General features: G+C 40.4%; 1 protein-coding gene across 1 annotated transcript in view; it reads left to right on the top strand.

Moving 5' to 3' along the window:
- ADAMTS10 (ADAM metallopeptidase with thrombospondin type 1 motif 10) overlaps positions 1 to 26705 on the top strand; it is a 110779-nt gene that overhangs the window by 22180 nt on the left and 61894 nt on the right. The window contains exons 11-15 of the mRNA XM_082263585.1: positions 1055 to 1196; positions 9261 to 9368; positions 12125 to 12270; positions 12386 to 12449; positions 22369 to 22471. Coding sequence (XP_082119711.1) covers positions 1055 to 1196; positions 9261 to 9368; positions 12125 to 12270; positions 12386 to 12449; positions 22369 to 22471 — 563 coding nt within the window. The remainder of the gene's footprint in view (positions 1 to 1054; positions 1197 to 9260; positions 9369 to 12124; positions 12271 to 12385; positions 12450 to 22368; positions 22472 to 26705) is intronic.

The raw sequence follows: 26705 nt of genomic DNA, 5'->3' as shown, positions 1-26705 counted from the left end.
TGGTTCTGCAATCGATTCCTAAAGAGGCCTTTGCTGGCAGTTTCCAGAAGCTTTATGAATGTTGTCAAAAGTGTGTTGTGAAGGATGGCGATTATTTTGAAGGCCAATAAAGGTACAGGCAGTCCCCGGGTTGCAAACATCCGACTTACAAACTACTCCTACTTACAAACGGAAGGAGACAACCGGAAGTAAGGAGAAATCTACCCCTAGGAAGGGAAATTCATTCCTGTAAGACCCCGTTCACACTGGGGCGACCTGTCAGACGACCTGGTCGCCTGACAAGTCTCCGTGGGTCGCCTGCCATAGAGCAGCACAGGACCCGTTCTAATAGGAGCGACACAAGTCGCTGCGACTTAGAAAAAGGGTCCGGAGCTTCTTTGGGGCGACCTGGAGCGACCTACATTGACTTCAATGATATGAAGTCCGTGCCGGCCGCTCCGGCAAAGTCGGGTCACCCCAGTGTGAACGGGGTCTCCACTGAAGCTTTATCACCAATCCTTGTTTCCCCAACAACCCAAAATTTTCAAAATACAGTTGTTATAGGAACAGAAAGTGAGGTGAAATCTTCTAAACAGGGGTGTAGACAGCAAAACAAATGGTACAGGGGTGTTAACCCTTCCCTATGCTATCTAAAAAACTTACAAATTATTATTTTTGCTGGAGCTAAACTTACCTGTTCCGACTTACAAATTCGACTTAAGAACAGACCTACAGTAACCCAGGGCCGCCGGCAATTTGTTTATATCTTCTGTTTTGTTTGTTTTCTGATATCATTCACCAAACTTTTTAGACACACCTCAAAACCCTTGGAATAGCATTGTTCTACATGCTGGATAGATGTATGTGACACTGAATTTTCTTCTGTCATGATCAAGCACAAATATTCCAGAAATTTCCAACCAAGTCAACTCCTTGAATGAGTCTGTGAAGTTATAGTTATAGTATATCTTAATAATTCCTGATGCAGTAACTATATACAGTATATTTATTATGAAATATGTAAGCTTATTTGCACACACATACTGATGCGGACTTCCTTTTCTTCTCTCCACAGTTCAGGCCTGGGCCTTTGCCTGAATAATGCGCCCCCACGTCAGGATTTTATTTATCCAACACAAGCTCCAGGACAGGCCTATGATGCAGATGATCAGTGCCGTTTCCAACATGGAATTAAATCTCGCCAGTGTAAATACGGGGTAGAGTCCCTTCCTATTTTGTCTTGCCAGTTCATGAAAAAAGAAATAAGGAAATTCTTGGTGTGTGACATCAGACTTAAAGTGGACTTTTACTCAAATGTTAACATGTCAGCAATCTTTTTCGAGGGAAATATAGATAAAGAGTAATTTAAAGGCTAATACTAACTTTACACCCACCCAGTAACACCATTCCCCCACTGCATTTACTGCCCATGCCAATAGTCTTCGACCTTCCACATCTTCCAGTGAGCAGATCGACAAACCTTTAACCACTTTAAGACCAGAAGGATTTGCCCCCTTCCTGACCAGGCCCTATTTTGCGATTCGGCACTGCTTTAATTTAACGGACAATTGCATGGTCATGCAATGCCGTACCCAAAAAAAATTGATATCATTTTTTTCCCACAAATAGAGCTTTCTTTTGGTGGTATTTGGTTACCTCTGTGATTTTTATTTTTTGCGCTATAAACAAAAAAAGAGCGACAATTTTGAAAAAGAAAAACAATATTTTTCACATTCTGCTATATGACATTCTCAAAAAAGAAAATTTAAAAATCAAAATTTTTTAACATTTTAGACCAATTTGTTTTCTGATACATATTCTTGGTAAAAAAAAAATCGTAATAAGCATATTTTGATTGGTTTGCGCAAAAGTTATCGCGTCTACTAACTACGGGAAAGATTTATGTCATTTTTATTGTTTTTTTTTTTTTTTTATACTAGTAATGGCGGGCGTGGCTTCTGAAATGACTATAGAGACGTGATCCTTTATCCTTCAGGGAGAAGAACGGTCAGCTGTGTTTACAAGAGCTGCCCATCCTTCTCTCACAGCGGGGAGCGATCACGGGTGTCAGGTGGCAATCAAAGCCGCCTGACCCATGCATCGGCTTCCCCGTTGCCGAGTGGGGGCGGGAGCGCAGCGGCGGCGGGACACGCGCCCACCAGCGGCGGCACGCGCTTGCCCCCTAGCTTCCTGCACGCGACCGACGTAGGTCTAGGCTGGTTTGCGCAGGAGAGCCACCTTGCCGCAGTAAAAAGGCGGCGAGTTTTTTGGAAGTGGTTAAACTCCATACACACTCCATGTGTAGCGTAATATTGACAGTGCTTAACAATGTGAGTCTTTTATTTACTTCTGGGTAGAAGAAGTAACTTTCAATAGTCAGCACTTTCACATAACCATGCTGACCAATGACTGCTAGCGTTTACCAAGATTATGCTGTTACACAGCCCCTGGGGCTGTATACAGAGTTTAAAAGTGAACAGGACGGTACTCCAGCAAATGTGGACAGTGGAACATTGGAGTAGGGACCAGAGGAGCAGGGAGGTTGTTGGGAATTCATCTTTAAATTTGAGGTCTGAAGGAGAAATTAACTTTTAAGGGCTGAAACCCCTTTTCTGGGGTAATTTCAGTGCTGGCTATGTGACTGGAAGTCTAGACATTTTTTGATTAAACACTTTTAATTAAACAACATCAAAATGAAGTAAAAATAAATATTGCACGCTATGTCCACTAAGTGTTTCTTTTATTTCAAATTAGCACAGCATACAAGATAAAGTTCTGAAGTGTTTCCCAGTGTACTCAGCACACAAAACCAAGTGGAGGGAGAGTAGAATAATACTTCAGCACTATTATTATATTCCATTATATTGGCATTCTATTATTTTCTTATCCATACCAATAAGGCTGGTAACTTAGCTTTCAAGTGTATCTATGGTCAAAATGTAAAATCATATATTAATTTCCACATTATATTTCAATTATTTCTAACCTAGTCTTATTACTCTGAACAATTTTTAGGTTTGTAAACTTACTTTGTGAAGATTCTCACACAATTTAATTCTGTGACACGTATTCAGTATGTCCTGTGAGTAGGCACTGCTGTCTCACGCAGTTCAATGAAAGAAAAAGGAATTGGCAGCACTCCAGGTGAAGTCAAAATCCAGATTTATTGACTGGACATCCAAACATGACAATAATGAAAAGGTAGACGCGTTTCACACACTATATTGTGTGCTTAATCATTACCGTAATGATTAAGCACATAGTATAGTGTGTGAAACGCATCTACCTTGTCACTATTGTCATGTTTGGATGTCCAGTCAATAAATCTGGATTTTGACTTCACCTGGAGTGCTGCCAATTCCTTTTTCTTTCATTGAATTTCCACAGAGGCGAGCCGGGGCATGCACCGGTGTGTGTCATCAGGCATCTATACCACCTTGAGCAGTGAGTTCTTCCTTCTCTGATTGTCTCACGCAGTTAACAGAGCCTAACTTTTGAACTACAGAGGTGCTGACAGGCAGTGCCGGGACAAGGTCATCCAGGGCCCAGGGCAAGGATACCAAACTGCACCCCCCCCCCTCCCTTAGGGTTAGGGTCAAGGCACCCCCACATCCCTGCAATAAACCATAGCGCCTAGGGCAACTGCCCCTCCTGTCCACCGCTTGTCCTGGCCACCGCTGACAGGAGGCAGAGTCAGTAGAGGATTCACTGCTTGCAGGTAGCAAGATACCATGGGATTTGTAGTCCTTAGAAATTAAAAGTAAACAGCAGAGGGGAAGCTACAAGGCATGCAGGGAATACATGATGTTGTGGAAGAAGATGAGCATCAGACAGGCATCAATCACAACATGAAAGGGAATTTTTCAAGTAAGCTTATAATGGATTGCCAATAGTTGTTGTTTGTATTGTTAATACAATGCTGTATTAAGAAAATGAAAGTATTTGTTAAAGATGCATGTTATTGTATGGGAAAATATTTCTGTAGAAGATTGCCCTTTGCTATTTTCATCATCACCATCAACATTCTTCCCCTTTTTATGCATGTAAATTAGAGAAATAATGCCATAAACAAATCGTTTTTATGATTCTATGAAAACAAGTAAACCAATATCAAGGGGGAAATTACCAGAAGAAAGACTTTCATCTGGTGCATTCAAAAATGGCAAATGAAGACCAACAAAAGAGCGCATGCCACTTGTTACCAGTGCTACCAGTGCTACTAGTATCCATCTCCTTCTGAGCACTTACCATGCCTCTTCCATCCATATCCACAAAAGCACTTCCAGAAACAACACCACTCTCCTCCTGAAAAGATCCCAAGCAGCATGCTTGACATTTTTTTTTTTTTAACAAATAATTTTTTATTGAATTTTTAGAAAGTTACATGACAAATCGTACAAATAGTAGAATAGTCATATATAGGAACAGTCATACAAAAGAACATGGGGTTAACTTTTTTTTTTTTTTTTAACAAATAATTTTTTATTGAATTTTTAAAAAGTTACATGACAAATCGTACAAATAGTAGAATAGTCATACATAGGAACAGTCATACAAAAGAACATGGGGTTAACATGCTTGACATTTTTAAAGCTACTTATAATAATGAGTTTGAATCATACGTCATACCTCCTCATATATCAGGATGAGGCCAAAACTGCCCAAGGTATAACTATGAAATGTACATTTCTCTAAGATGGATAAACGTTGCCCTACTGATTGAACCAACAGTTTGATGTCCCGTTCTGCAAAAAAAAAAAAAGAGAGAGACCCACACACACTATGAGGTTTGAAAACAGAAACATGAGATATAAGATAGCTAAGCATCCATGTAAACTCAAAAACCACCATATCTACAGTATTTGATCATCATGTGTGGCTTTTTAAACATTGATATTTCTGCAAAAACGTTTTCCATGTACTATTCAGCTCCGCCACCTTAGTAAAAAAGAATTTAACTAGGATGCTCAGTTAAAAAAAAAATATGGTAAAAACAACAAAAGGAATTTGATGAACAGGAAATGTGTCTGGAAATATTAGTAAAATACGAAGAAGAAAACTACCATATTAAAAATGTAGATAAAGTACCTGTACCTGGAAAAAAATATCAGAAATATGAATTTAACAAAAATGCAATGAATACAGTAAGTATAACAAGTGATAAGGACCTTTCATGCATCTTACCCTATAGCAGAAAGCTGCATTGTGAAAATCATAATTTAAATTACTAACACCGGCAATGAGTTTAGTATTATGGTGTATCATCAATTTAAATTTGACAAATATGGAGAAACATGTTATTCCATTGAGTTAGCAAACTGCCATCCAAATGTTTTTTTCTTGGTGACAGGTTTCCTTTGCAGCTTGACTCTTCATAGATAACACATTTCTGTCGTGCCTACTTTGAAACCTTTGAATCCATACCTTCCTGTAAAGCTTTCCTGAAGCTTTCAAATATCTGAAATATACAGGAGTTGATATAAAAATAAAAACAGTCCCTCATGAATCAAATTTCTTTCTATAGACAATTGATCCAGTTTTCTTTGGCCAGTGTTTCTAAAACAAGCCTATGCTTTATAAGGTGGCCTTCATCAGAAAATCAACACTATATTGTCAAAAGAATTAGGACGCCTGCCTTTACATTAACTTTAATGGCATCCCAGTCTTAGTCTGTAGGGTTCAATATTGAGTTGGCACACCCTTTGCAGCTATAACAGCTTCAACTCTTCTGGGAAAGCTGTCCACAAGGTTTAGGAGTGTGTGTATCAGAATGTTTGACCATTATTCCAGAAGGGCATTTGTGAGGTCAGGCACTGATGTTGGATGACAAGACCTGGCTTGCAGTCTCCGCTCTAATTCATCCCAAAGGTGTTCTATTGGGTTGAGGTCAGGACTCTCCTCCACCCCAATTGTGCTCATCCATGTCGTTATGGACCTTGCTTTGTGCGCTGGTCCAAATCATTTGATTGAGTCAGTCAGGTTCCTCCACCCTAAACTCGCTCATCCATGTCTTTGTTATGGACCTTGCTTTGTGCACTGGTGAGCAGACATGTTGGAACAGGAAGGGGACATCCCCAAACTGTCCCCACAAAGTTGGGAGCACGAAATTGTACAAAATGTCTTGGTATGCAGACGTCCTAAGAGTTTCCTTCACTGGAACTAAGGGACCAAGCCCAACCCCGAAAAAAACAACCCCACACCATAATCCCCCCTCCACCAAATGATTTGGACCAGCGCACAAAGCAAAATCTATAAAGACATGGATGAGCACAATTGGGGTGGAGGAGAGTCCTGGCCTCAACCCATCTTTAGGATAAATTAGAGCAGAGACTGTGAGCCAGGCCTTCTTATCCACCATCAATGCCTGACCTCACAAATGCACTTCTAGAAGGATGGTCCAGAACACACTCCTAAACCTTGTTGACATCCTTCCCAGAAGAGTTGAAGCTGTGATAGCTGCAAAGGAAGTCCAACTCAATATTGAACCCTACGGACTAAGACTGGAATGCCATTAAAGTTCATGTGCGTGTAAAGGCAGGCATCCCAATACTTTTGACAATATAGTGTATGTTGGGTCCACATAGTGATGTTCACAATAGCATAAGATAAAATACTAAAGGGCAAATGTATTTTCCTTATTTCATTAATATTATTGTTTCCAAAGCAAAGAGAAAATAAATAATAGTGTATATTCGAGTTAGACAGGTCTGACTGCACTGCATGTGGTTATCATTAGTGGAGTTCTGGGGACTAGAAATCCCTCCCCATCAGAGTACAGGACATGCTGAAAGACATCAACAAAAATGAGACAGTGATGAATATGTATAAATTGCAGTTTTCATCTATCTTGCAATAATCATTTCAGGGTGTGCATAACATATAAACATATTGCATTTTTGTTGTTCCAAAAAGTAGAACTAAAATCAAATGGAATTAGCTAACATGTTGTTTTATAACAATACTTCTAGAAATACTGCAAGGTACACTACTCCATCTTCCCCTCCCTTGTTTTTTGCATGTGTGTCAGTTGAGCCTACCCCTTTGGTTCCCCCTCCCCCCATCCTTGTCATATGACCCTTGAACTGGCGCATAATACCTATACTCTTCAAATACTAGCAGGATGTTTTTTATATATAAATTTTTTGTATCCCCTATCTTTTAAAAGTATATAAAGTAAGGATTGAAAAACATGGGCTTAAAAAGCTTTAACCACTTGCCGAACCACCACAAGTACATATACTGCTGCGGTCAGCCCCTCACAGGCAAAGTGACGTATGGGCACGTCACTAGCCTGTGAGGCTCTGGGGAGCGAGCGCACGCCGCCGGAGGCGCGCTCCCACTCCCGCGCGGTCGCGGACTCCCCCGCGCGTGTGACCGGCGGACCCGATGTCCGCCGGTCACTCGCAATCGTCAGGTGGAGAGGGAGAAAGGCAAGCGGCTGATGTAAACAAGCCGCCTGTCATTCTCCCCTGTGTAGGAACAGTGATCATACGGTTCTACTATGTAGGACCGTTGATCACTGTTCCTACAGCTCAAGCCACAGCCAATCACAGTTAGAATAACGCCCCTAGGGACACACACCACCCCTTCCTTTTCAAAAAAAGTTAACCCCTTCACTACCAGTGTCATTTTACAGTAACAGTGCATATGTATAGCACTGATTACTGTAGTAATGTCAATGGTAATGCCAAAAGTGTCAAAAATGTCAGTCAAGGGTCCAATCTGTCCGCCGCAATGTCGCAGTCCCGCAAAAAAAAAAATCGCAGATCGCCGCCATTACGCGTTAAAAAAAAAAACAACAAAAATGACAAAAATCTTTCCCTTTGTTAGTAAACGCGATAACTTTTGCGCAAACTAATCAAAATATGCTTTTTGCATTTTTTTTTACCAAACATATGTAGCATAAAACAAATTGGCCGAGAATGTTAAAAAGATTTGATTTTTACATTTTTTTGGGGAATTTCATATAAAAAAATGTGAAAAAATATTGTTATTTTTGCAAAATTGACGCTCTTTTTTTGTTTATAGCACATGATCAAAAAATCGCACAGGTGATCAAATACCACCAAAAGAAAGCTCTGTTTGTGGGGAAAAAAGAACGTCAAATTCGTTTAGGTACAGTGTCGCACAACCGCGCAATTGTCCGTTAAAGTCACACAGTGCCGAATCGCAAAATACCCCCTGGTCAGGAAGGGGGTAAAATCTTCCGGGGCTTAAGTGGTTAATGCCAATTCAATGAGAACAAATGAGATAACTATCATTTTGCATTTTAGTTTTTTGTTGGGACAGTGTTCAAATCTAGTTTATAACAGATGAAATCTGCTAGTACAGCACAGATAGGGTTAACTATAGAAAACACAACTCATTAGCCCCGCCCATAATCAAAGAGCACTAGTAGAATTTTTTTCAATGCTGGAGTTTCCAGAAAAGAGAAAAAAAAAAAAAGATAATTTGGTATTTTAACCACTTCCCGCCGCAGCCTCTTGGTGGATGAGATTTATCGCTGAGAGGCCGTCTACACATGGCCCTGTGCAAACAAATCACCTTGTTGAAAGCACAGTCCTGGAAAACTCCTGATGCATACTTGTGATCGGGAGTGTTCTGATCATGTGACCGCTGTTACAGCCAGTCACAGCGGTCACATGATTGGAATACTCGCCTCCGCCTCCTGGGATTTAGAACCTCTTAAAGGCCCGGGAGGTGGTGGCGGGAAGGGTTTAAAATATTCTTCTATGTGAATAGGAACATGTAACAAATATAAAGTAGGCGACCGCATAAGAAACGCAGCACCATCTAAAAGCATCCTGCTTGTCCTCTTGTCGGTTTTCCTCATGCTTTGGATGCCAGCCCCCCTAGGAGCATGTCTAGCTCTCTTCATCCACCACAATGATAAGCTGAGGACCTCACTCCACATACATCCACTATGTCCTGTGGTAAATATACAGACTTCAGCTTTAGTCCTTGCACCTTGGCCGTACCACTCTAAGGCTTAACCCAATCTGGGTAAAACAGATTAGAGCGGCGTGGCCAAAAATGAAGAGTGGCAAGATGCGGGGACTATGGGTGACGCCTGTATGTTTACCAAAGGATGTGGTGGATCCATGTGGAGTGTGGTGCTGGGCTTATCAATGCGGTAAATATAAAAATAGAAGTTATCACAATTTGCCTGCAAATGTGGAAATACACTGTACGCTCTTTATCAAATACTCGAACTAGAATCTTTACATTTAAAAGCATACTAGACCTCAAATATCTCAATGCTTCATGTTTTCTCTTTTCAGGAGGTATGCAGTGAACTTTGGTGTTTAAGCAAAACTGGCCGCTGCATCACTAACAGCATTCCAGCTGCTGAAGGGACCATCTGTCAAACTAATACCATTGAAAAGGGGGTAAGAAATATTACCCAGAGGGATTATAAGAACAAGTTACGGCATAAAAAAGAAACCGATGAAAGTTAATTGCTCACTGGTATTTGGTCTGCAAATATAGCACACCCAAGAGTGTGACTTAAAATTAGTGAGTGGATTTCTGCAATACACTCTGGTGACACCCCTTAAACACCCCATACATATTCTGGTACGTTTTTGGAGCTATAGATAAAGTATTGATACAAAGAGTTATTGTGAGGGACATAGACAGCAATATAATGCTATCTGGGGTTCTAGACTTTCACTACTCTATTAGAGAATCACATTTTTTTCTCCTTGTTGCTGTTGGAGATTTCTTCCTCGTTCATATATTTTGTTCCTCGTTCATTTTTCCTCATCAAGTATAGTGTGAATCAAGATTTAAAAAAACACATTATAGCTACTATGGCCAAGAGTATTAAATTCGTATGATCATCTACTCCATGTAGTGGCCATAATGCAATATTTCCCTGATTGACAGTGATTTTAAAAATGAGGAACACCTGACCTGGAGAGAAAATAGCCTGGTAACATTCGATTTTCCCAACATTTGAACAGGACAAATGTACATGCAGTTTCAAAGGAGGCAAAGTTCTGTAAACTTTTATAAATATACCCTGTAATCTCCCTAATGCTGAACTAAATTCCTTGCCTAACCTACAATTCAACCCCTATAAATTACTCCACACATATATTTAAACCTTAACTAAACATTTAAAATGAATCCCCCAACATACAATCAAATACTAACCCTAAATAGTTATGAATTTATAAAAACCTAACCCTCCACCCACAACCTTGAACTTTAATAGAAAATAAAATGGTTTTATTTAACCACTTTACCACCGGAGGATTTTGCTGTCTTACGTCCAGGCCACTTTTTGCGATTCGGCGCTGTGCGAATTTAACTGACAATTGCGCGGTCGTGCGACGCCGTACCCAAACGAAATTTAAGTCCTTTTTTTCCCACAAACAGAGCTTTCTTTTGGTGGTATTTGATCACCTGTGCGCTTTTTACTTTTTGCACTATAAACAAAAAAAGAGCGTTTATTTTGAAAAAATAACAATATTTTTAACATTTTTTTATATGAAATCCCCCCCAAAAAAATGTAAAAATCTAATTTTTTTTAAATTTTTGGCCAATTTGTTTTCTGCTACCTATGTCTGGTAAAAAAAATCACGATAAGCATATTTTGATTGGTTTGCGCAAAAGTTATTGCGTTTACTAACTACGGGAAAGATTTCTGTCATTTTTGGTGTTTTTTTTTAACGCGTAATGGCGGCGATCTGCGATTTTTTTTGCGGGACTGCGACATTGCGGCGGACAGATCGGACCCTTGACTGACATTTTTGACACTTTTGGGGGTACCAGTGACATTACTGCAGTAATCAGTGCTATATATATGCACTGTTACTGTAAAAATGACACTGGCAGGGAAGGAGTTAATTTTATTGGAGAGGGAGGGGTTAATGTATGCCTGGTGCTTACTGACGTGTGGGGGGGGAGGTGACTGAGTGACAGATCGGATGTTCAGCTATGCTGAACACTCCAATCTGTCAGTCCCTGTCACTTAGGAGATCCGCCCGCTCTGTTTACACAGGCGGGCAGATCTCCTCACTCGATTCCCCGACGATCGGGGCAGAGCAGCGGCGGTCGTGAGCAGGGTTGAAGTGGTTAAAGTTTACTGTAATGGCACTTGTGGGCCAGTGCCTTGGGTTGCCTGGTTAAGAAGGTGCCAAGCCTCAATTGGACTCAAGGACTCAATTTATCAATTGTGATTACAGTTAAATATTTTGTTTCTTTCTTCTGCCCACCTTTGGACTTTAGCCTTTGTGGCTAAATTTGACTAAATGACTGTAGAGAAAAAGGATGTGCGGGAGATGTTGAGAAGAGTCCCATAGATCACGAAACATTAAGTTATGTCTCCTTTCTCTTGTTTTGTGATCTATACAGTTGACAAATGGTCCTGCTTATAAAGCAGACCATAAGATGCTTCCAGCAGCACATGTTAGCATTAGGGGGGATGCTTGTACAATGGACATTAAGATTCTTGTTTGCTAAGGCTGCATGATGTCTAAATACATGTTTAAATACAGCACTAATGGTGGAAAAGGCTCTTCTACCCCAAGTCATCGTCACATACTGGTATTCATGCCCCTGCTGTTCTTCTGAGCATGCCCATGGTGTAATAATGATACATTGTGCAAGAGCCCCTTCCCATGAGTCCCCAGCAATAGTTGATCCATGGGTTGCTCATCCTGGAAATGAAAAAGTTTTGATCATGTTTTACAAGCCATTCATTCAGATATTTAGAAAGACCTTCAAGGTTCCTAAATGTTCCATGGAAATGTTTTGTATGTTTAGATTAAATAACACAAAAAAAAGGAAAGAAAAAAGGGACTTTGAGGGTGCCGGATATTTCCTTAGGAAGACCCACTAGCATAAACCATATTTGTGGTGAAAACCAACACAACAAACACAATTGCTCAAATCCGAGGGTGGTTTACTATATATTGTAGAAGATGGGGTTCCCCAATCTAATATAATGGAGGAGGTTGCAGGTAATGTTTCCATATATTATGCTAAGATGTAAATAATCCAAGAGCAGGGGGCAGGAAGGACTTCACTAATAGTGAGCTTTGTATGTTTGGATCGAAAAGAACAAAGAGACCATTTCACATCCAAAATAATTGCTTTAGTTCAAAGACATCTTCATAATAACTATTTTAATTTGTAGTGGTGCTATAAAAGGGAATGTGTTCCTTTTGGGACACGACCTGAAGGAGTGGATGGAGCTTGGGGACCCTGGTCATCTTGGGGAGAATGCAGCAGGACCTGTGGAGGAGGAGTGTCCACATCTGTCAGGCATTGTGACAGTCCAAGGTAGGTTTAATTACCTATGTTGTTTTGTGATTTAATTTCTGGCCGTTTGACTCTATAATTAACTTATATCCAACCAGGTAATTAATAATAATTTGATTTCTGCTTTGGGGTTTAGGCCAACTATTGGAGGAAAATATTGCCTTGGGGAAAGGAAGCGACATAGATCTTGCAATATTGATGTGAGTATAGCTCACGTAAACTGTGGCATGTGTGTATGTTTGTAGATTTAAGTAGCAGATATACTGTTCTTTTATTCTAAAACCTGCATGGAAACAAGTTAATAAATATATGGATATGTAAAGCCAAAACTTTTTTTTTTTTAGCTCTGGTTAAGGTAGAGAGCAAGGACGTTTGCATTTATATATAAAAAAAAACTTATAGCTCCCAGTCTCTAGCCCCCTAATTTATCCAAAGAGTAACCCCTCTCTCTCACCCAGGTGCTTACTTACCTTTTCCTTCTCACAGACAGCAATAAAAATGTAAAATATTTACCTCTATTCAAAGCTAAAGAAAAATGTTTTAGCTATACACTTTAAAGCAGATGCCATACAAGCAAGGTCCACCTGTTAAAGTGTAACTAAAGGCAAAACTTTTTTTTTTTCATAGTAAGGGAGGGTTATAACCCCCCATAAGTTCTTTTTTTTGGTGTCCCATTAGGGAGATTTCCCTTTACTTCCTGTTACATAGCCAAAACAAGAGATAAGAGGAAATCCCTCCAAAATGAGGGAATCCCGATGTGTCACCACAACTAGTGTACCGAGTGAAAGATTTCGGGCCCTTTCACACGGGCGCTCCGTATGTCCGCAAATCATCCTATTTTTTTGCGGATGATTTACGGACATAATGTAAGTCAATGGCATTGCGGATGTCAGCGGATGACCATACGCTGACATCCGATTTTCTTCCTTTCAGTTCTGTTCCGTGTTTTGGAATGGAACAGAACCCTATTTTTCCTCCGTTGAAAAAACGGAAAGGAAGCAAAATCGGATGTCAGCGGTGTCATCCACTGACATCCGCAATGCCCATAGACTTATATTATGTCCGTATATCATCCGCAAACGGATGGGATGATATGCAGACATACGGAGCGGATGACACAAGTGTCATCCGCTCCATGAAAAAAAAAAAAAAAGGACCGGAGCGGAGCCAAAAAACTGATCGCCCGTGTGAAAGAGCCCTTCCCCTCTTTTATTTTTCTAATGTCAACCCAAAATTTTAATTTTTTTTTTTGTACTTTCTTTCTTTTTTTATTTTACTTTCGATGACAACAGTAAACAGGTCAAAAAGAGAAAGTGAATCTCTTTAGCGGGGACTGACAGCAAAAAAGACTGACAGGAGTTCTAATCCCTCTCCACTCCATCCAACGCCAAAAAAAATAAATAAATGTTCCTTTAGTTACACTTTTACTTTGCTCTCCCTAGTGCCCAAATGCTGTAAAATTTGTAAAACAAAAGCCTGTGGGAAATTAAATAACAAAATATACTTATGATCCCTCCCACTTCCTTACTGCAAATAATGAAATCATTCTCTTATCCACAAGATAATGGGGAATGCTGATTAGCTCAAATTTTGCAAAATGACCCACACATTGCAGAAGCATGTTCTCACAAGATTTGGGCTTCTCCTCATTCCCAGGATCTCCCCAGAAGGAGAATGAAATCACCTTTGCCTGGGCACCATGGGCAGAGGTATATTTAATACATTTTTCTTTATTTATTTATTTTTTTGTTTTGCATGTGGGAAAGGGGAGCAATGTAAATAAGATTTAATAGACTTTTTGTAGCAAGGTTGGCTTTAGCAAAACAGAACACTATCTAAAGTCAAGAGTTTTTGTTTTGTTTGTGTTTTTAATAGAGAACAGAATAGTTAAAGACCTTGAAAAAATGTTTTTTTTTTTTTGTTTTGTTCCATAGGGATGATTCCCCTTTATGCCCTGCCCCAAATACACAATAAGAAGGGAAATAACTGTCCAAAGTAGCGAGCTGTAATCAGTATTATTCAATTTTAGGGCCCAAATACAAACCAAACATCAGCTTAGTAAATGTTTAGATTAAATACAGTCAGGTTCATAAATATTGGGACATCTACACAATTCAAATCTTTTTGGCTCTATACACCACCACAATAAATTTGAAATGAAACAAACAAAATGTGCTTTAACTGCAGACTTTCAGCTTTATTTGAGGGTATTTACATCCAAATCAGGTGAACGGTGTAGGAATTACAACAGTTTGTATATGTGCCTCCCACTTTTTAAGGGACAAAAAGTAATGGGACAGATTAACAATCATAAATCAAGCTTTCACTTTTTAATACTTGGTTGCAAATCCTTTGCAGTCAATTACAGCCTGAAGTCTGGAACGCATAGACATCACCAGACGTTGGGTTTCATCCCTGATGATGCTCTGCCAGGCCTCCACTGCAACTGTCTTCAGTTACTGCTTGTTCTTGGGGCATTTTCCCTTCAGTTTTGTCTTCAGCAAGTGAAATGCATGCTCAATCAAATTCAGGTCAGGTGATTGACTTGGCCATTGCATAACATTCCACTTCTTTCCCTTAAAAAAATCTTTGGTTGCTTTCGCAGTATGCTAGGTCTTTGTCCATCTGCACTGTGAAGTGCCGTCCAATGAGTTCTGAAGCATTAGGCTGAATATGAGCAGATAATATTGCCCGAAACACTTCAGAATTCATCCTGCTGCTTTTGTCAGCAGTCACATCATCAATAAATACAAGAGAACCAGTTCCATTGGCAGCCATACATGCCCACGCCATGACACTACCACCACCATGCTTCACTGATGAGGTGGTATGCTTTGGCTCATGAGCAGTTCCTTTCCTTCTCCATACTCTTCTCTTCCCATCACTCTGGTACAATTTGATCTTGGTCTCATCTGTCCATAGGATGTTGTTCCAGAACTGTGAAGGCTTTTTCAGATGTTGTTTGGCAAACTCTAATCTGGTCTTCCTGTTTTTGAGACTCCCCAATGGTTTAATTCTTGTGGTGAACCCTCTGTATTCACTCTGGTGAAGTCTTCTCTTGATTGTTGACTTTGACACACATACACCTACCTGCTGGAGAGTGTTCTTGATCTGGCCAACTGTTGTGAAGGGTGTTTTTTTTTTTCACCAGGAAAAGAATTCATCCACCACAGTTGTTTTCTGTGGTCTTCTGGGTCTTTTGGTGTTGCTGAGCTCACCGGTGCGTTCTTTCTTTTTAAAGATGTTCCAAACAGTTGATTTGGCCACACCTAATGTTTTTGCAATCTCTCTGATGGGTTTGTTTTGTTTTTTCAGCCTAATGATGGCTTGCTTCACTGATAGTGACAGCTCTCTTGGATCTCATATTGAGAGTTGACAGCAACAGATTCCAAATGCAAATAGCACACTTGAAATGAACTCTGGACCTTTTATCTGCTCCTTGTAAATGGGATAATGAGGGAATAACACACACCTGGCCATGTAACAGCTGAGCAGCCAATTGTCCCATTACTTGTGGTCCCTTAAAAAGTGGGAGGCACATATACAAACCGTTGTAATTCCTACTCTGTTCACCTGATTTGGATGTAAATACCCTCAAATTAAAGCTGAAAGTCTGCAGTTAAAGCACATCTTGTTTGTTTCATTTCAAATCCATTGTGGAGGTGTATAGAGCCAAAAAGATTCAAATTGTGTCGATGTTCCAATATTGATGGACCTGACTGTAAATACTCTCTAACTTTTACAAAAGTTGAATTCTATTTGTCTATCCTGCATAGATGTCCATTGGGACAGCTTAGTAAAAACAAAATGAAAAAAAGGTTCAACAGGAAATCTGCTGCCTGAAATATTTAATCTTCATGGACTTCTTTTTCCAAAAGTGGCTTTTAGGCTTTAGTAAAGTCATTAAAGAGAGAAACTTTGAGTGAGTAGGAGGAGACTTTTGAGTACGTCTTTCATGTTCTGTACCCAGCATAGTTGTCGGATGGTCAGATGGCCTTTGGCAGATTCAAGGCTACAATTTTTTAGAATATCAGTGAGCTAGTTTCAGCTTCCAAAGGCTGCCGAGTCTTACATTGACCCTTAGCTTATCGTTGCCTATATATTCTTTGGTTTAGCCCTTGGGCTAGGGTGACTACTTAGGCCAGAAATTTGGGAGGTAACAAATACACCTTAAAGCAGTATTAAACCCAAAACCAAAAATGTATTATATTGCAGCTTACTAATCCTTAAATGCGATGACTGCATTCGATTTGCTTTTTTTAGGCTTTTTTTCCCCTGGTGACCTGGCCAGTAACACACCTCTATAATAGAGTGGCCCTACTTTGGATAAAGGAGTGACAGAGATGTTTATGGACAGCAGCATTGTCAGTTTAGGGGTAGTGTTATATGTGCTAGCAGATTTAGATAAACTAAACAAATCAAAGCTGAACTTCAGTTAACACTTTATAAGCAGTTACGAAACAGTTTTGTTCCTTTTGGGAACATAATAAACATAAATAAATAAAAGCTGACCAGTGTAATCACCGCTGTCAGTGACAAATGGTTTGTCTCAACCTTCAAACTGCTACATCTGCAGAACAGCTTGTACTGTATTAAAGCAACAGACTAATACTAATTATACACAAGTGATTTTTTTTCTTACGCTCAATCAGCGGGTTGTACAAAAGAAAATGAATTGATTCCCTCATGCACACACTCAATGTGGATGAGGGAATCCCTCCCGCTAAGCTATTGTATTCTGATAATGGGAGACTTCCCTGCTGTCAGAATACATTGATCAGCATCGCCGGCTGATTGAGAGAACCTTTTTCAACAGGCTGGTTGTACACAAGTCGATCGATAGAGGCACTTGTGTACAACCAAGCCTGCTCATACATGGATTCAACTTTTGTCTGGTTTGGATCCATGTATGGCCTTCTTTACTGGCTAGATCACCAGGTAAAAATAAAAGAAAGCCTAAAAAAAGTAATGCAGCAATCACATCTAAAAATTGGTACGGTGCAACAATATACGGTTGCTTTTGGGTTTAGTACTGCTTTAAGTTTTATTTGTATTCTCTGCCCAGCATTATTTATTTCTGGGTGTCCATAGGTATGTAGTATGCATGTTATACAAACGCTACTCAATCCAAATGTGTGTATACCCCTTTAATAATTTGGTACACAGGTAAAAATCAATTTGCTATGCAAACTTGTGAGCAAACTCACTAACAGCATGCTATGAGTTCTGAGGCAAGGATTACATGCAGTTTCTTCCCTCTTTCCTCTCTATAATAATAGAGAGGTATGGAACCCCAAATGTCAGCAACACAGCCAAAATAGAACTCTGAGTTCCTTCGCACGCCCAGTGTTTTCCCAAAGCATCCCACACATACATTAAACATGTGGAAGGATTGAGCAATGGATCTTCACACTTTGCTCCTCACAACTCCTTGTTCCAGGTGGCATCCTTCTGACATCATTGACCCTGCATTCACCCTGCAGCAATTCCTAAGAGTAAAACAGTTAAAGAAGGCTGAAGGGAATTCCTGCAAGTAGAGCTAAAAAAAAGAAAAAAAGAAAAACCCAGTATAGAAACAAAGGATGCATAGCATGGAAAAGCAGGATTTTGACATCATAAAATCTTTTTCATGGAGTTCATTAGGGACAGAGGGCAGAAGGAATTCTGAGATGTATGGGCTATTTTAACACCTACAGAATTAGAAACTAACAACAAAAAACTGTTAGTATAATCCCTTCGACTACCATCAAGCTTCAATTCCTTGCAAAAGCAATAGCAGGAGAGATCATAAAATAAGTAGGAGACATGTGTCCTATTGAACTCCAAGAAAAGGATTTTAGGGTAAGTCAAAATTCCTAAAGGGAATTCCTGCAAGTAAATCTAAAAAAAAAAAAAAAAAAAAGAAAAACCCAGTATAGAAACAAAGGATACTTAGCATGGAAAACCAGGATTTTGACATCATAAAATCTTTTTAATGGAGTTCATTAGGGACAGAGGGCAGAAGGAATTCTGAGATGTATGGGCTATTTTAACACCTACAGATTTAGAAACTAACAACAAAAAACTGTTAGTATAATCCCTTTGACTACCATCAAGCTTCAATTCCTTGCAAAAGCAATGGCAGGAGAGATCATAAAATAAGTAGGAGACATGTGTCCTATTGAACTCCAAGAAATGGATTTTAGGGTAAGTCAAAATTCCTGTTTTCTGAAACTGTTCATTAAAGAACACAGAGCAGAAAGAATTCCATAAGCAATCCAACTTAGCAGTGGACAACACAGCAAACAAAACGCAAGCAAATCCACAAAAATCACAGGGTAAAACAGGGCACTAGTTGCAGTTCATGGAGCTGCTTGAGGAACCTTCTCTCCAAAGCTTGCATCAGCAGATGACTGAACTTATACCTTTAAAGAATGTACAAACTGAATACTAACCATGAAATCTTAAAAAGTGGTGTCCCATGCCAGAAAGCGGCATCTAATGAGAGGCAGGCTATCACTAAGGAATATCATTAAGGAATGATGAAAAGAGAGACCGTTCCCCTAAAGGAATAGGTAGCTGGGAAATATACTCAGCTTGTATCACATCAAAACAATTGAGGAAAATCTACTTATTATGTATTAGCACAAGACAGACGTATGGAAGCACAATGTCTTGGTGAAGGTGAAGGGATGAAACCACCCTAAGGAAAGGGAGGCACTAGGACTCAAGACAAGCTTGTACCTGTGTATCACAAGAAAAAGGCTCTTTGCAAGACAGGGCCACCAACCTAGAAACTCACAGTAAAGAGGAGATGGCCAGGAGGAAGGCTAACATGTGGGTTACATGAACTGAGAAATATATTTGATAGGTTCAAAACCTGCACTTGAATTGCTGACAGAAGCAGGTTGAAAATCCATGGAGTCACAGGGGGAACTATGGGAGCAGGACCTGAGCTTCAACAACCATGCTGGTAAAGCCAGCAATTCTGATTCTGAAACAGGGGTGTAAACTAGTCCTTGGGACAAAAAATTTGGACTATTTTGAAGAGCCCAGAGAGAGTCTACTAGGTTTGTGATGAGGTCCGATTACCTGAGCCAGATCAGTGCAATGAGTATCATCGGAATGCCTTCTGTCCTGATTCTACGAAGAAGAGGAGGAAAGACATAGATCAGTTTAAACTGATCCCACAAAGTCATCCTATGCCATGGCTACAGGATCCCTGGACCTGAAGACAAATTTTGTTAGTTTTTTGTTAAATCTGGAAGCCAGAGTGTCACCATCTGGCATTCACCACCAGTAACATCGCTCTTGAAACACCTCTTGGGGGAAGAGGTGAGTCCAGACGACAACTGAGGAAGTCAACCTGTCAGCTTTGTAACCCTTGAGTGAAGAGTCAGGAGTTTGTCTTGAGAAATAAAAACCCTGGACTGAGTAGTATTTAGAAGGAGACCTAGATACCTAAGCGATGAGTCAGTTCCAGCACTGTCTTCTGGAAGTTCAGGTCCAACTGATCTTTTGAAGAGTTTGAGCAGCTTGTTAGACATTGACTACTAAGTCTATGTCAAGTGTTCACTCAGTAGGAGGTCACCCACAACAGTCATAGCCATAGATGGTTTGAATCTTGGTTGGTTCACAAGGACTGGCCAAGATTCGATCCAACTATGGGCAGGCTGATTGTACCCAAGTCGATCCATCCATCGACTTTATTACAAACAGAATGTTGGATTTCTAGCATGCGATTATATAGCTATAGCTGCTGGTACTACTCATTGTGTTCTCCCCTACAGGGACAACTCCCCACACTAAGCATAACACCTTGGTTAAAAAAGGAAAAAATAGTTGTTGCTTTTCTCTAAGGAGAAAAGCTGTCTGTACCCTTAGGACACTAGCAATAAACTAAAGTGAAATGGCAGTGGGAGGGGTTACACTGACTAACAGGTTTTTTTGTTGCCAGTGTAAAATTTTCCTATACTTTTCAGAATTCCATCTGCCCTATGTCATTTAAAGAACGATTATGAAATGTAATTTCTGACCAAAGGGTAAAAGGCTTGCAAGGTTTTAAAAAAAAGAGCAAACACTAAGCAGTCTAGGATTGCACTGGTGACAGCGATTTAGAATGGGTCTGTTCTTAAAAGATAAATGTGGGGATGTAAAAGAACAAACTTACATACTCACCTAGATGGCTCCAGTATTGATCCGATGCTGCAGCTGTCCCCTGCTGGCTCTACACCAAGAACTCAGTGATCAAAGATTGCTGATCACTCAGTTCTTGGGTCCGCTCTGAGCACAGAGTTGTGAATGTATGCCCCTGCTCTGTGCTCTGCCCCTCCAGCGCTCAATGGAACACTGGACTGTTAAGGGGGAGGAAGCTGTTGGCTCAGGGGCTCTCAGTGGCCCGCTGAGAGACTGAGCCAGCTGCCAGTCAGGCATCTGAGCAGATCCAGATATTATTATTATTATACAGGATTTATATAGCGCCGACTGTTTATGCAGCGCTTTACACTTTGAGGGTAAACAGTACAAGTACAATACACTTTAATACAGTAGGAATCAGAGAGTCCTGCACGTTAGAGCTTACAATCTAAGATTTGTCAGGATCCCTGCAGAGCCTAGACCAGCTCTGTTATGTCAGCCGACAGCAGACTTTAGCCAACTATCGGCAGAAATAAGTGCACTACTGTGACCCACAGGAGAAGTATGGCCAAAAGAGCTTTGGCCATGCTTCACCATACTTCTCCTTTAACCACTTAAGCCCCGGAAGATTTTACCCCCTTCCTGACCAGGGGGTATTTTGCGATTCGGCACTGCGTGATTTTAACGGACAATTGCGCGGTCGTGCGACGCTGTACCTAAACGAATTTGACGTCCTTTTTTTCCCACAAACAGAGCTTTCTTTTGGTGGTATTTGATCACCTGTGCGATTTTTTGATCACGCGCTATAAACAAAAAAAGAGCGTCAATTTTACAAAAATAACAATATTTTTCACATTTTTTTATATGAAATTCCCCCAAAAAAAAAAGTAAAAATCAAAATTTTTTAAAATTTTCGGCTAATTTGTTTTATGCTACCTATGTTTGGTAAAAAAAATCGCAAAAAGCGTATTTTGATTGGTTTGCGCAAAAGTTATCGCGTTTACTAACAAAGGGAAAGATTTTTGTCATTTTTGTTGTTTTTTTTTTTAACGCGTAATGGTGGCGATCTGCGATTTTTTTTTTTGCGGTACTGCGACATTGGGGCGGACAGATCGGACCCTTGACTGACATTTGTGACACTTTTGGGGTTACCAGTGACATTTCTACAGTAATCAGTGCTATACATATGCACTGTTACTGTAAAAATACACTGGTTGTGAAGGGGTTAACTTTATTTGGAAGGGAGGGGCTGTGTGTATCCCTAGGGACGTGCTTTCTACTGTGATTGGCTGTGGCTTGAGCTGTAAGGACACTGATCAACGGATCTACATACTAGATCCGTTTTATCAGTGTCTTTACAGCGAGGAGAATGACAGGCAGCTTGTTTACACAAGCTGCCTGACATTCTCCCTCTCCCCCGCCGATCGCCGAGTGACCGGCGGACATCGGGTCCGCTGGTCACACGCGCGGGGGGGTCCGTGACCACCCGGGAGCGGGAGCGTGCCTCCGGGGGCGCGCGCTCGCTCCCTAGACCCTCACAAGCTAGTGACGTAGCCCTACGTCACTTTGCCTGTGAGGGGCTGAATGCCGACGTAGATCGGCGTTAGGCAGTCGGCAAGTGGTTAATACTGAACTCTGGGCAGAAAAAAAAAACATTTATCGAAATACATTCCTCAGTATCAAAGATATAAATTCCACTTTGTGTTCACCAATGCCTTTGTAAAATAGAAGCAACATTATCACTGACCTGCACATAGTCAGCAAGCTGCCTGACCAGTCACACTGCACAAGGAGACCGAGCAGCACTGGCCAGTCTTTACTGTAGGAAACTCCTGTACAGCGGCAGATGTTTTGTATTTGAATACCATTTGTTTAGCCTTGATTTCAGGTTCTAAGAGACAGGGACCCTCAACTTATGCTCTTGCATACATAGTTTATTTAGTTTACCACCATATAACATCCAAATTGCCTCAATAAATAACTCATTTGAATTTTCTTTTCCAGGACTGCCCACCAGGATCACAGGACTTCCGGGAAATGCAGTGTGCAGAATTTGACAATGTGGCATTTCGAGGCAAATACTATTCATGGAAAAGCTACAAAGGAGGCAGGTATCTCTTAGTAGCATGCTATCTTTACTAGGTGCTCAATGACAAAACCACAAGCCTTACGTGGAAAGAAAGGTGGTGGTCTATTTGATGCATGTACTATTTTAGGGAATATATTTTCTGTTTAAACTTTGGGAAACAAATATGGATATGTGCAATGCTATGGGCCTGACTTCTAATATTTATAAAGGTTAAATTAATATTTCTAAGTGTAGCTAATACAATCCAGCAAAAAGTACTCATTGTTTGTTAAAATATATCTCTGTACTTAACTGTCCCTGCTTTAGTGGTCTGAAACTCTTTCCTCTATAACAGGTCCATGAGGAGTTTGTAAGTGATGTCATCCTTTATAAAGAGTTCTTTGTCTTGACATAGCTGAAGTATTATTTACTTTGTGGATGGTACAGAATATTATGTGCCCAAAAAGAGTCTCCAGGAAAATATAAAATCAGTTCAAGTTAGTCTGATGGGAAATGGAGAAGGAGCATTTAGTGTTTGTGCAATAAAAGCTAAAGATACCTAAAAAAAACCAATAATACTTAACTTGCAGTAAATAATAGTTCAAATAATGGCAAGCATAAAAAATAATGCGGTTTGTGTCACTTTTAAAGAAAAATGCTTATTGGTTAGTTTCTTATTTTACAGTGAGAGACAGAAAAATACTGATTGCTTGCTACAGGCAACAGTGAGAGATGGAAAATGGAAAGTGCTCTGGGCCACTTTTAAAGGAAAATATGATTTGAGTATTATGGAAAACACAGTGAAAGAAAGATACCAAAATACCAATAAGTAACAGAGTGAGAGAAAAAATACTAACATTGCTATTGGGAACAAATGCTGATTGATTGCTCTAATCAACACAGAAAAAAATGACTGTCTTTTATAGAGAACTGGGTCTCTAAATCACTAATCCATAGTGAATTTACACATAGTTACATAGTAGTTGAGGTTGAATAAAGACAATAGTTCATCCAGTTCAACCTGTGTAGGTGTGCGTGGACATATTCATTTCCCATACCCCTGAATGTTGTGATCTTTGAGATGTACGTCCAAGAGTCTTTTAAAAGTAACATGTATGGTTTAGAGAAAACATAGATATACTGTATGTATAGGTGTAATGCTAATCTTATATGCCTAATCAAGAGGGAGCCAATGGTGGAAAAGGATCTGGGTGTTTTGGTAGATCATAAACTTAATAATAAAAATGCAGTGCCAAGTTACGGTTTCTAAAACTATAAAAATAACTTCTAGTATTAAATAAGGCAGTGGTTCTCAACTCCGGTCCTCGGGACCCACCAACAGGCCAGGTTTGCAAGATAACTAAATTACATCACAGGTGATCTAATTTGCTGCTCAGTGATTGCAGTATTCTAGTCTGCATCCCCCAAGGTAATACTTAAAATCTGGCCTGTTAGTGGGTCCCGAGGACCAGAATTGAGAACCACTGAAATAAGGTAAAGACTCCAGAGATTGAGAGAGAGACATTGTTTTGCCCCTGTACAAATCATTAGTTACTCCTCATCTGAAATATGCAGTTCGCTTTTGGGCACCAGTTCACAAAAAAGATATCGAAGAACTAGCTAGAGTGCAGAGAAGGGCAACCAAACTGATAAGAGGCATGGAGGAGCTCAGCTATGAGGAACGATTACCTGAACTGAACTTATTCTCTATTGAGAGGAGGCAATTGAGGGGGCGTTATGATCACTATATATAAATACATAGGTGGTCAGTTTAGTGAACTTTCATGTAATTACAGATGACAAGAGAGCACTCTTTACATCTGGCAGAAAACAGAAAATTGTATACTCACCTTTCCGTAATTTTGCTTTCCTGATGTATCTTCATGGCAGCATACACTAGGTTGTTGCTCCCCTCTTCAACCAGATAGGACCAATAAACTATAAAGCTCTGAAGAATTATCCCCATAGCATTCTCCATAACTATCACCTCAAGATTGAGACCCTGTATGCTGTTATGAAAATGCACCAGGAAAGGAAAATTATGGAAAGGTGGGTATACAATTTTTCGTTTTCCTTGGGTGTCATGGCAGCATACACTGGGAATTAACTCACCAGATGGGAGGATACAACACAAAGGGAAGTTTTAATGACAAGTCCCTACAACAGATCGTCTAAATTCCACCATAGTCAGCTGGGCCAGATCTATTTTGTAGTGAAAGAAGGCGTTCCAAGGGAACCAAGTCGCTACCTTAGAGGTCGTCTTCAGTGAAACACAACAATATGCTGCCCAGGTAGCAACTGCTCTTGTTGAATGTGCCCTTAACCACTTAACCGGTTCCGGACCACCCACCTTATATATATATATATATACTGCGGCAGGCCCTCCTGCGCGAACCGACGTAGGGCTACATCAGTCGCACAACGTCAGCTAGGGGGCGAACGCGCGCCGTTGACAGGGCGCTCCCGCCCCCACTCGGCAGCGGGGACTCCGATGCATGGGGCAACTGGTTCCAATTGCCGACTGACACCCGCGATAGTTCCCCGCTTAGAGAGAATAACGGTCAGCTTTTGTAAACACAGCTGACCGTTCTTCTCTCTGGAATGATCACAGAGCTCCTGTGATCCTTCTATATAGGATTACAGGTCTCTATGATCATTCCATAAGCCCCGCCCCCATACAGTTAGAATCACTCCCCTAGGCTCACATTTAACCCATTGATCATCCACAGTGTTAACTCCTTCCCTGCCAGTGTCATTAGTACAGTAACAGTGCATATTTTTAGCACTGATTACTGTAGTAATGTCACTGGTTCCCCCCCCCCCCCCAAAGTGTCAAAAATGTCAATTAGGGGTCCGATCTATCCCGCAAAAAAATGGCAGATCGCTGCCATTACTAGTAAAAAAAAACAATAAAAATTACATAAATAAAAATCTTTTTGGAAAAAAAAAAAAAAAAAATTACATAAATCTTTCCCATAGTTAGTAGACGTGATACCTTTTGTGCAAACCAATCAAAATACGCTTATTGCGATTTTTTTTTACCAAAAATATGTAACAGAAAACAAATTGCCCTAAAATGTTAAAAAAATTTGATTTTTACATTTTTTTTTTTGGGGAATGTTATATAGCAGAATGTGAAAAATATTGTTTTTTTATTCAAAATTGTCGCTCTTTTTTTGTTTATAGAGCAAAAAATAAAAATTGCGGAGGTGATCAAATACCACCAAAAGAAAGCTCTATTTGTGGGGAAAAAAGGACATCAATTTTATTTGGGTACAGCGTTGCATGACTGCGCAATTGTTCATTAACCACTTTACCGCTAAGTACTGCGGCAAAGTGGCTCGTTCCCGTCTGACGACGTAGACCTACGTCGCCAGACTCCTCCCCTGTAGGCGGCGCTCGCGCGCCACCAGAGGCGCGCTCCCGCTGTTTTCATTCACAGCGGGAGTCGGGCCAGGGGAGGAGCAGCGGCGATCGCCGCTGCTCTGCCCCGATCGTCGGGGATCTACTGTGGAGATCCGCCCGCCTGTGTAAACACAAGCGGGTGGATCTCCTCAGTGACAGGGAGTGACAGATCGGAGTGTTCAGCATAGCTGGACATCCGATCTGTCCCTGTCTCACACAGTCACCTCCCCCCCCCACACGTCAGTAAGCACCAGGCATACATTAACCCCTCCCTCTCCAATAAAATTAACCCCTTCCCTGCCAGTGTCATTTTTACAGTAACAGTGCATATTTATAGCACTGATTACTGCAGTAATGTCACTGGTACCCCCAAAAGTGTCAAAAATGTCAGTCAAGGGTCCGATCTGTCCGCCGCAATGTCGCAGTCCCGCAAAAAAAAATCTCAGATCGCCGCCATTACTCGTTAAAAAAAAAAAACACCAAAAATTACATAAATCTTTCCCTTTGTTAGTAAACGCAATAACTTTTGCGCAAACCAATCAAAATACGCTTATTGCGATTTTTTTTTACCAAACATGGGTAGCAGAAAACAAATTGGCCAAAAATTTTAAAAAAAAATTGGTTTTTACATCTTTTTTGGGGGGAATTTCATATAAAAAAATGTGAAAAATATTGTTATTTTTTCAAAATAAACGCTATTTTTTTGTTTATAGCGCAAAAAGTAAAAATCGCACAGGTGATCAAATACCACCAAAAGAAAGCTCTGTTGGGAAAAAAAGGACCTCAATTTCGTTTGGGTACGGCGTCGCACGACCGCGCAATTGTCAGTTAAAGTCGCACAGCGCCGAATCGCAAAAAGTGGCCCAGA

The sequence above is a fragment of the Pelophylax lessonae genome (assembly GCF_965119305.1).
Source record: "Pelophylax lessonae genome assembly, chromosome: 1".
In the NCBI taxonomy this organism is placed as follows: domain Eukaryota; kingdom Metazoa; phylum Chordata; class Amphibia; order Anura; family Ranidae; genus Pelophylax; species Pelophylax lessonae.
This window is presented reverse-complemented; position numbering and strand designations above follow the sequence as displayed.